Below are 11412 nucleotides of genomic sequence, written 5' to 3'. Positions count from 1 at the left end.
AAGAGGAAAAAGAGCCGCACGTGACTCGCGAGCCGCCGTTGGACACCCTTGCTTCAACGAAAGATTGCAAGCAGAAATTTTAAATATCAATTTACAAGCGATGAATGACCCTGAAACATCAATCGGTATCGCCGCTTAGTACTTTAATCTACGACTTCGCTATATCTCTTCCACCAACTATACTCGGTTCCCAAACACTCTTCTTTCGCACCTCTGTTGCTCTAGCTCAGGCATTCTCCATTCACGCATCTCTCGTTCCAGATTAAGCACTCACGGAAATTCTAATTGAATCGTCGAATTGTCCGTGGAATATTCAGTAGGAATATCGTTGATTCCTTGATTTTCGAATTGTCAGTAGACACGAAACGCGAATCCAGCTCGGCGGAACGCAACGACCACGCGCGCGTCGACTCGCTTCAATTCCGCTGCACGCAAATGAATTGCTTTAGCGACCGGCCCTGTAATCGCCTTTGGAAATCCTGCTCGAGGCAGACGTAGGCTAGCCGCAATCGAATGTCGACCAAGCTGCTGCGTCGAGGAAATTCAGGGGGAGGGCACACGTTGCACTCCTATAGGATCATCGATTCCTACGTTTAGCGAATTTAATCGACGTTGTAATATGCTCGAGTACCGATCTCGCATCGAGGTTTCCAATTTTCGGCTGCAAGAGCATTAAATGGAGGGGGAATGGACAATTTCGGGAGGAAATTTTTTTTTTTGGGTTTCCTACTCCCTAACTGGTTCTCCCCGTTTGGAGCTTGCAAAGCGTGAAATTAGATCGATAGTTCGCTCTATTGTGCACTATTCCACGTGATAAAATTAATTAAGACGATTTGTCTAATGTACATATGAAATGCTATTATGACAAGTAATCCTTTATGAATGCAGAGTTAGCGTAGCAGGTAACCATAGAAATTCACTTCGTTCCAATGGATACGAGTGATAACAGATTTGTTAAAAACTTGCTATATTTGTTAACATTTTTCGAAAAATTCTTAAATTTAAAAAAATTAAAAGAAATTAAAAAATTTAAAATTTCGTAATTTAAAGAAACGTGGTGTACCTAAACTTTTGGCCAAGATGGTAATAGAAAATGTATATGCTTTCTGGCAAAAAATACCCAATGCCTAAAATACCTAAAAAATATCAGCTGACCTTACAAAAATTCCAAAAAGGATTGATCGTAAAGAAAAATTTCTATTTACAATCCTCCTCTTTTAAAACCATTTAAATTGTGTTCTTCACTAAGAATAAACGAGGTATTAGGCGTTCAGTCTTGCCGGAGACACCCTGTACAGATAATCAATTGTAAACCGAATTTTCTCCGATATTTCAATCTAAAAAAAAAAAGGAAGGAAAAGAAAAATTGACAAATTTTCACGCTGGATCCTGGAATTTCCACCAATATGCAGCTCTTAAGTTATTCTCGAACCGCAGATCCAATTTGACCGCAACGTTTCACCGAGAAATACGCGGGCTGCACCCTCGAAGCACTTCTGGCATTAACAACGCGAGCACCGACCCGAATTCGAAAGCAACGATCGCGCGACGAAACGCCAACGATCCGTGGGGGGAGGAGAGGTACACCCAGGATCCGACCCTTTTCCACCACCTTCTTTCTCCCTCTTTCTAGCCGCAGGCTTTCGAAATCCGTCTGGCAAAATTAATTTCATCATTTTTTCCCACCGACAAATTCAATCAATTCCAACCCTGGGCGCTCGCATAACATAATCCATCGTATCGTTTTCCATTTCGTCCGTTCTCCTCCAACTCCCGCCGCCCCTTCCTATCACCCCCTTCGCCACTCTTCGTTCTGTTTTTTTGCTCCGTTTTTTTCCACTCGACGAGAACAACGCTGGATTCAAAGGGGTGGAACAGAAGTGGAGGAGAGGGAAACAATCGGGCTGCGCTTACCCCCGATTCCGCGTTTAATCGTTATTTTCAATCGGCTGCAAATCGAGGGTCTGTTTAGGCTCGCCTATCTAGAACGTGTTTCCACCGGGGAACGCGAGGAATGGCTGACTATTGCCACTCGAAAACGGGGATTCTACGATGAAATCGAGATTCTTTTTCTGGTATGGCTCTTCGTTGTTCGAGTTGGACTCGTTCGAATTGAAATTGCGACGTTCCACGTTTGATCGTATCATTGGCGAACGGATATTATCGTATCAGGTGGAACAGAGGTTAAGTAGAATGAGCCGGTGATAGGTCAGACGTGCTCTTGTTAGCACAAGTGATGGGTACTTGCGATATTTATTGAAATCAACACGTTCTGCGCGATGGAATTATTACGTGATTTACGATGCTGGTAAGTCGTGTTCAAATGTTTAATCATAGAGAAATATCGAAAGGGTTGACATCTCAACACGTCTAAGGGAGTACACTACCTGGAAGCGTCTGCAAGTAGGTAAAAGTTTGGGAATTTTTTTCGTAGGTAACTACGGAAAGTATTAACGAATAGTGTTTAATAAAAGCATAGCTTTGCACTTGTACAATAGTACCATTTGTGTACGACTTTTAACAATATACTTGTTAGCTCCACAGTTATTTGGCAAATAAATATTATTTATTCACAACACAATTTTTATTATAATAATAACGAAATGTTCAGAGATCAGAGTTCAGAGAGTCTCGTGTGTTCAAAGAATCAAGTGTGTTCCAGTTTCACATGTCCCGGTCCTTTTATTCGCGTTCGTCTGTCAAGAGGAGTGTCTTAAGGAACATGGAAAAAAGGGGGGGAAATTAGTTCTGTCCAACGAGAAGGATAGGAAAATTCGGGGGTGTCTGAGTCCTGGCGTTCATGCCTTGTAAGGTCGTTAGTATGTCAAATGCGAGTAACGGTACATCAGAGTCTATGTGCTGGTCGAGGGAAATCCCGGAAAGTACGTTATGTCCTCGTCGTCTATTGTAGTACATGTCTCCGTTCGCCCTTTGTCAGAGGAATAAGCTTGCGATACGTCAATTCCTATTGAACAGGAGAATCCAAACGCTTAAAGACCAATTAAACGTTAGGCGTTTCTCCTGATCGTAAAGTTAAATACATGCTAGGGAAATAAAATGTTCCATTCCTGAAAAATAGCAAATTAGTCGACCGTATTATAAACTTAGGGCAATCTGTTGTCCTAATAATATTTGCATAGATGATTCGGTTTATGACAAGGACGACTAGCGAGGCTATTTTTGAGAAGGTTTTTAATTAAAATTTTCTTTCTTCATGGCACAATTAACCGTTGGGACTAAGGAGCCAGGGTCTAGAAATTGTTTTACGAACGCTGAAAGTCTGCGTTTCCGCGAGTGATACAGGTTTTGCACTCCAAATTCAACATTTTTCAAATCAAATCAACCTTTCGTAAATCAAGTTCTTCTACAAAATTGTTTTCTCAAGCTTTTGTAATAAAAATCAAATCAAATGTAAATTTATTCTTAAGGAATTCAACAAAGATACACATGAAACACTCGTTCAATAGTAATTACCAATTCATTACATATGGAATTCATAATTATATACGAGTATAGTATGAAAACTGTGTGCAGATATTTAATAATAGAGAAGAACATTTTGAAAATGTGCCGCAATACTAATCATTATATGTGAACTCAATATTACATCTTTCTCTTGTGCAGTAAAGTAAAATCGGAGCAATTCTATTTTTCACTAAATGGGTAGTCTTTAGACAGGCCTTAGTTATATCGACATATAACTTGCCTGGAGTTCTTTGAAAAGAGCAATTACCTTTAAGCTGTGATTTGAGGTTGCAACAGAATATAAACAAAAGGTTGAATTTTATTTGCAAACGGGTGAATTTGGTTCGCAAAAGGGTGAATTTAATTTGCAAAAAGTTGAACTTGGAGTGCAAAACTTGTATAAACTGATATAGCCCTGCTTCTGTCTCCTCAATAGTGATAGACGTGTCGTAAACCCTTAACACGTTGACTGCCACGCCAGATTTACATGTTTTGCTCATTGTCAGTGGGCCACAAGAAAATTTTCATTATTCTAAACATAGTATTATATTATGCTTTATCTATTTTTTAATTTAAAATAATGTCTAGTTAGCTATGATGTTCGAAATTTTTAACTGACGGTGTTCGTTTTGTTTTAATTATTCCAAACATTTGAAGCCCTCCGGTCACTGATGACCACCGTGGCCCCATCGGGGAAACAATCTCCGGTCACAGGTGATCAACGTGGCAATCAACGTGTTAACAACGCATGCGAGTAATTAGCGGACGCGGGGCCTGCTCACTCTCCAGTATATTTAGTCCCTCCGTTGTTCACCACACAGCCCTCAAGTTGAGCGCGAAGTTTAGGGGTCCTAGGAGGATTGTCCCGGTTCTACGAGTTTCCTGATTTACTTCCGCTATCGCCGCCAATGTTTGTCAATTTGTTATAAGTAGGTTAAGATGAAAATTTAAAAATACAGACCTTGAGAGAAAACGGTGAGAAACGAAGAGATCCTCGAGTATTTTAAAGTATGCTTCGTATCGCGTTCTTCCTCAGGCACCATTAGTACAAATCTTTCTTGCGTCAACACGAGTTCCACACACTGAGAATCGCGGAAAGTGCGTAAACAATACTCAAAAGCACTGACTTTTACTGTTAAACTTACATTACGCGATGATAAGAGCCACTGCCTGAGGTACTCGTACTGTTACACCCTTAAATATTTTCCTTCTTAGTCCTCAGTTTATCTGTATTTACAACGAGTCACCCACTTTCACCATTACTCATACTGGACTCTTCACCTTCCAACTCTCCTGCATAGTCACAACCCAAAGTCCATCTTCCCAGAACCCTTAAATAGCCCTATTTCCTCCATTTCCACGTTCATTCTCCATTCTACCACGCGCACGTCACGTATCATCAAAAATCTCTGTCAAATAAAGTTCTGTTTCTACGCAACGACGATCCTGAAGTGTTTTAATTCAGTGATACCCCAATATCTGCTCCTAGTTTCGAGGAAGTGGAGCAAACCGGGCATCACAGTACGAACTGTTCGAAGACAGCCGAGAGTCGGTAGAAGACAATCTTCGTTCAGGATGTCCATTCTCCTGACGGTTTTCTTCGGTTATCGCGGTGTGGTACATAAAGAATTTCTACCGACTGGTCAAATTGTTAATAAAGAATACTACTTGGATGTCATGAAACGTTCGCGTGATTAAATTCTTAAAAAATGGCCGAACGTATGAGGGGAGAACTCTTGGATTTTGCACCACGAAAACGCACCAGCTCACATCTCGATGCTTGTTCGCAACATTCTAGCCAAAAATTGAACGAAACGCGTCCCCCAAATACCGTACTCACCTGATCGAGCACCGTACGACTTCTTCCTATTTTCCCGATTGAAGCAAACTCTACGGGGACGTCGTTTTGAATCGATCGAGGCGATAAAACGAAATTGGCTGAACGAGTTAAAGGCCATCCCAGAAAGTGAATTCCAACAATGTTTTGAAGAATGGAAAAAGCGTTGACACAAATGTATCGTAAGTAATGGGGATTACTTTGAAGGTGACTAAAGAGAAATTGACGAATAAACGAATAGTTTGTGTTTTATTTGACTCGGTAAAAATGTTGCAAAATGGAGGAGATATTCGCTAATTGCGAAACCTTTGTTCTGCGAGAATATCGATTGCTGGTCGCCATCGTTAGCAAGGATTGGAACTTGTAAAATAAAAAATTCTTTTTGATTTATGAATAAAAATGTATTAACTACAATGTGGGGTAAAATTATTCAAAAATTTTAATTATTATAGAAACGATGGCAGTTCGAAGAGGAAAAACCTCTTTTCACCAAAAAAGAATCAACTTTAAACGTTTATAAAAAATTAAATAATTGATATATCGAAAAAATCTTAAGCTACATTGTAGGTAATACCTTTTAAAATGTAAATCAGGAAGAATGTTTTATCTCAGACGTTCCAATCCTTGCCAGTGATCGCGACTAGCAATCGATGTTCTAGCAAAAGATGTTTCGCAATAGCTCCTCCGTTTTGTAACATATTCACTTTCTAAATATTCGAGAGAAAAGCTGAAAGTTACATTTACATCCTCCGAGAAAATTGGAACTTTTCATCCCGTAGTTACCTACGAAAAAAATTCCCAAGCTTTTACCCATTTGTAGACGCTTCGGGGTGGTGTATCCCCTTAAAAGAAAGTAGTCCACTAATTTTCGTCTAGTAAAGTGTCGGACGATTGGGAGAATTTTTTGCGCCAGCCGAACTGAAAACTGGAATAAACGTTTTTCGTGTCGTATCCAGAGAGAGTGTGTGCGAGAGAGTGAGAAAGGGAAGGGGAAGGGAGAAATTGTTTCCCTCATGGGGAATGTCTAACGGCGGTTTATTTGCTTCGGAGTTGTCGTCGAACCGGAGACCTTAATGTAATGCACTCCGGGTAGTACTCACCCACGAGCAATTTAGATGTTTGGCAACTTGCAGAGCGTAATTTGCGGCTCCTCTCACCAGTGCCCACGGAGAAAGCGCGCTGCCAGACATTAGAACGCTGCGATGAAACAGCAGACCTGAAACAATTAAAAAGTAATGACCGACCGTTATCCATCTTTCATGGCTCGCTCCTCTACCCATCTCCTGTCGATCAATACTCTTAATCTTTCCCGCGAAATATTCTACAGGTTAAACAACTACAATGTAACATTGTACGAAGCACGTAGAATACTGTAAAATGTTCTAAAGATAGAAATCGATGGAAAGATAGAGTTTTTCTTTTTTTCAATAGATTCGTGAGTTAAGTCAATTATATTGAGATAAATCCGGAAGAAGTTCTAGCAGGTTATTATTATCACGGTAAAATCAAGCGTTGGAGCCAACATAGACTTCATCTGCGCGTTACCGTGAGTTCATTCCGCTGCTTGGCATGGAAGCAGCGCGCGTAGCAGTTTAGGAACAGGATTTTAAATGGCTTTGCCTCTGTGCTTGCCAAACAGAGCCCGTTTTTGCCTGGTGGAATCATAAATCGTAGGGAAAATGTAAAAGGGAATCTGAGAAGTTTCGAAATTCCATTTGGACTTGGGAAAACAACGTATGGTATCGTGAAAGTTTATCAGGAGGAATTAAAATTGATGAATGTGCGTGTAACGGAAGGGTTGCAAATTAGGAAAGTGAACGTTATACTTTTAAGTTATGTATTTACAATGTGTAACAGTTTGTTTTTCGCGGTGCACGTATTGTACAGAGCTGGAAAGAAGTCCCATGAAAGAAATGCGGGTCTGTCTGCTTGCGTCGCATCCCCATAATCCCATCTTTTTTATTAAAATCATAGAAATAGGGCACGTGTATTATCATTATTGGCCGACGTGATAAACTCGACAAATCGGTTCATTTAAAATTGCGTTACGTGAGATTTATGTAGCGCGAGTGAAGTACTCCTGTGCCATTTCGCGTAGAATTATCAGTAGCTGTTTGAATTTTTTTCAGACAAACTTATAGGCGTAGTGATGTTGAAGACGGAGTTTGCATTAGCTAAGTCATTTTTTATTGTATAGTCTCTGATCGATATTTCGAGAACGGCTGTTATCGGATGTGTATTCTGAAATATTTTAAAACAGGCAACCGTTAGAGAGTAATGTAAGAAATATTATTTAAGTGGTCATTGTTTGTTTGATAGGAATATAGTTTTTATTTCTGAACACACCCTTTCATCTTTTACATTCGCTCTTACAATTCCTTTTTCTCTCTTTGTTCTTTGTCTTTCATACTCAACTCACACACGATCAGAGACTTGTATACGCATTCACACACTCTTGCCACGTGCCGATTTTCGGTCAAGACATCGCTGTTACCATGTTATCATCGCTTTTATCATGAAAATTATCTGCATTTTCATTCAGAAGAACTGTCACTCGGTCAAAACACTCTTCACTCGCACCTCACTTGAATCCGACTGTCATATGGTCCAAACAACTCTTGTCGTTCACACCTCACTCAATCTGACTATCGCTCGGTCCAAACATTCTTATCTCACATTCTATATTTAGTGTTTTGTCGTCCTGAGAAGGGCTTTCGGAGTACCCAAGATTCCATCTTATACCTCCATTCAGCAAGTTTTCTACTTTCCATCGAAACCACCAATCGCTAGATCCGGCCCGAAGAATCAAGGAGGACGTCCATCCCAGGCTTGAACCCCAAATTGGGCAGTAAGGATTCTTTCTCTTGGGTTTTAATTTCTAGGCATTAGTAATGGTAACACTAACGTCTGTATGAAATTTCACAGCCCTATCTCATCCTACAGTAAGAAGAGAAGTTTTCAGGGACGATGTGCGACAGGTTGACCAATGGCGAGCCACGGGGTAGTCGAGAGTCGCCAGTCAGTGGTTGCGGCGGACACTTTATGTATTATTTCTTATGGTGGTCAGTTATGAAAGGAGAGATAGCGATATAGAGGATGGGCAGAAAAGAGGAAAGGAGATGCGGGAGTTTCGTCCTGGGCCTCCTATGGACTCGTTACTAGGGCTACTTAAAAGACCCGTGCTTTAAACTAAAGTCAGAAGTTGTATATATACATACGGGAGCCTTTAGCGAGGACTAGCGAGAAAGGTCATTACTCCGTCCCTCTGGTGGTGGAGTGTAGAAGTTACCACCACATTCTCATATATCGTAATAAAAATTAGCCAACCTGACACCCTTAGTCTACTACAATTGATCATTCTTGGAAGCTCCAACTCAACCTTTCTCTTGGCAGGGAAGTGGAAATCTTTTGTCGTGTGTGTCATGCAGCGTGTTCTGTTTAACGGCCTTTAACGGTTCAGTAGCGGGCCATGGTTTATAGTAGCGGTATACTCGAGGTGCGTTTATATGTACGTCAGTCGGCCCCTCACGCGTAATAAAGTAATTTTTGGCAATTAACGTTTTTAACTTGCAGCAATTATGAAAATGTCTAGGACTAATTTCTCGACAGCTGCAAGCTAACTTTTACTAATGGTGAACCATAAACAGTGTTCTGTTACATATCTTGAATATTAAGAAAAATTCTTCTAAAACTTCCGATATTAAATCTTGTTTCTCATCAGCGTGGAATTACAAGCTTGCCAAACATTAAATAAAGCTACTTAAATCTCGCCTGATCGTTAATCTTCGTATCGGTAAGTCGGTGTGCGTCGAGTAATCTTATAGCGATAGTTCACGAAGGTTCATCATTATCTTTGGATCCAATGGGCGAAGGTTCTCGGGGGAGAGAGAAAGGAGTGGCAACGCGGTTTTCAGAAAGCTTCGATGCGCGTTTATCGCGGTTTCGGCTGGCTTCGTTACGGGATCGAGATAACGTTGTTTTGTGGCGACAGACAAAAGCGTTAGCACCTTCCTGGACAGCCGGGATGTGTTTAATCAGAGACTCGGAAGTCGTTAATCTTCATATCGGGAGTCCAAAGGATTCCAGACTTTGCCAGTGGTTACTTTGATGAATTCGCGACTTCGCGGTCGCTCTGTTTAGATTTTCAATAGAGAATAGATTAAACGATAGAGACTGACTGGAAATTTGCAGGAGAGTTTAAAGCTTTGAGTTCTCTGAGATTGAAAATTCATTAAATAGCGTGAGGTGGTGAATGGAAAATATCGAAGAAAGTGGACGAAACACTAGGTTCTGAAAAATTTGGAAGTACTAGGTTGCTGCATAAGTTTTGGAAGTTCAAAAGCTGTTACACGAATACAATAAGAAATTTTCTAAAGAGAATTACGATTTCTACGATTTCGAGTAAAATATTAGGTGACTGGATAAGTTTTGTCCGCTAGAGTACTTCTTCTACAAATTCGATATTTTAGATATTTTCTATCATTATATATGTAGGAACCGACGGAAAAATATTGAGGGAACCCCAACGGGAATCGAACCCGGGACCTTCGGCTTAGCAAGCCGAGGCTTTGCCCGCTGTGCCAACCACTCCCTTCTCTATTCTCCCTTGTCGGTTTCCTATTTGGGTATGGAGGCCCCGAATACTACACTCGGCCATCCTGAACTGACATTCGCCTTCGAATGTCCTCAGTGCAACACAACTCAACACTTTCGGGCACACTCCCCCCCACACAGTGACACACAGCCGAAACAACGCATTTTTGGGAGACGTGCAACCCTCAACATGTTTTCATCGCACACCTTCTGGCTTTGTGTAGCCGTAGATGCCTCCATCCCGGACGAGCCCCCATATGTAGGAACCGACGGAAAAATATTGAGGAGGACCCTCAACCACTCCCTTCTCTATTCTCCCTTGTCGGTTTCCTATTTGGGTATGGAGGCCCCGATACTACATATATGACAGTTTCTTATCTATGCAGAAGTTGTATAATGCCTCTTTCATAAAAATCTTGGGATTTATAAGGAAAAAATGAACTTATTGCACTTTTTACGGCTTCAAAATTACTTCATTTTATTCCGCCTAAACTGTTCTGTAGTGATCGAGAATTACGAAAATCTGTTGGTACCAGATCCGAGAAATGTCGTGGATAAGGAATAAGTTCCCATAGCAGTCCTGATATTTCTTTTTTATTGCGTTATCCTGAAGTTACAGGTCGCCCTTTCTATTCGCAAGGGATGGTCTTTTAATTCGCAATTCTTGCTGCACTGTTTCCAATTGTTGACAATACAAATCAGAGTTGACGGTTGTATTTGAATCGAGCAGCTCGTAATAAATTATTCTACACACGTTCCACCATACTCACAATATTCCTTTTTTCCATCGTTAATTTCTTCTTGCTAGTTTCTGAAGGACGTTGTCCGGGTTTTGATCAATGTCTACTCCCTGTTACATTATTCTATAAAACCCACTTTTCATCTGTCGTGATCAGGTGATGCGAAAAATCTCGACTTTGTCTAGCACGAAGCGAAACACAAACAGACACGCGGTCCGGTAAATTTTTCGGTGACAGTTCGTGCGGTATCCAGTTGTACTTCGAATTATAAATACATTTTCATGGAGACCCTTTACAACACCTGAATTATGAATTCCAAGGCTCAGATGCAACGTTACGAATAGTGTAAACGCTCGTGATCGGATCTCAATGAGATACCTATCGAGCTTTGTAGAGATTGCACGTGATGTGCCGACTAGAGTTCAATATGTATGTCTCGAAGAGACTATGTAAATTATAATAACTCTTCTTCTATTATTCTTAGCAATTGTGTTCCCTTTACTATTGACTATTCTTAACTATCTCCTAAGACACGTTTACGCGTGTTTTTAAAGCATCGGTGATGGTACTGATTGGTTGACAGGGGAAGGGAAGTGGAAAACGGGGTGACAAAAATGCGAATATTCAATTGGTGGATGGAATTTGTGGAAAGGTAGCGGGAAGGATTCGGAGCGGGGGTGATGAGCGACTTCTCACCCCTACGGGGAAAGGCCCAAGGTGACGTCAGCGCGGTACCGTTGATCGGGTCACCGTGGCCGTCCGACTCTTGGGTTCCCT

At 41.0% G+C, this 11412-nt stretch overlaps 1 protein-coding gene across 1 annotated transcript in view; it reads right to left on the bottom strand.

The window, feature by feature from the left end:
- The window catches only part of LOC108576741 (neuroligin-1-like), a 44535-nt gene extending 37953 nt beyond the window's left edge, over nucleotides 1-6582 (bottom strand). The window contains exons 1-2 of the mRNA XM_017939794.1: nucleotides 6579-6582; nucleotides 6403-6518 (exon numbers count right to left, since the gene is read on the bottom strand). Coding sequence (XP_017795283.1) covers nucleotides 6403-6518; nucleotides 6579-6582 — 120 coding nt within the window. The remainder of the gene's footprint in view (nucleotides 1-6402; nucleotides 6519-6578) is intronic.
- Nucleotides 6583-11412: the final 4830 nt, after the last annotated feature.

The sequence above is a fragment of the Habropoda laboriosa genome, unplaced genomic scaffold, assembly GCF_001263275.1.
Source record: "Habropoda laboriosa isolate 0110345459 unplaced genomic scaffold, ASM126327v1 scaffold478, whole genome shotgun sequence".
In the NCBI taxonomy this organism is placed as follows: domain Eukaryota; kingdom Metazoa; phylum Arthropoda; class Insecta; order Hymenoptera; family Apidae; genus Habropoda; species Habropoda laboriosa.
This window is presented reverse-complemented; position numbering and strand designations above follow the sequence as displayed.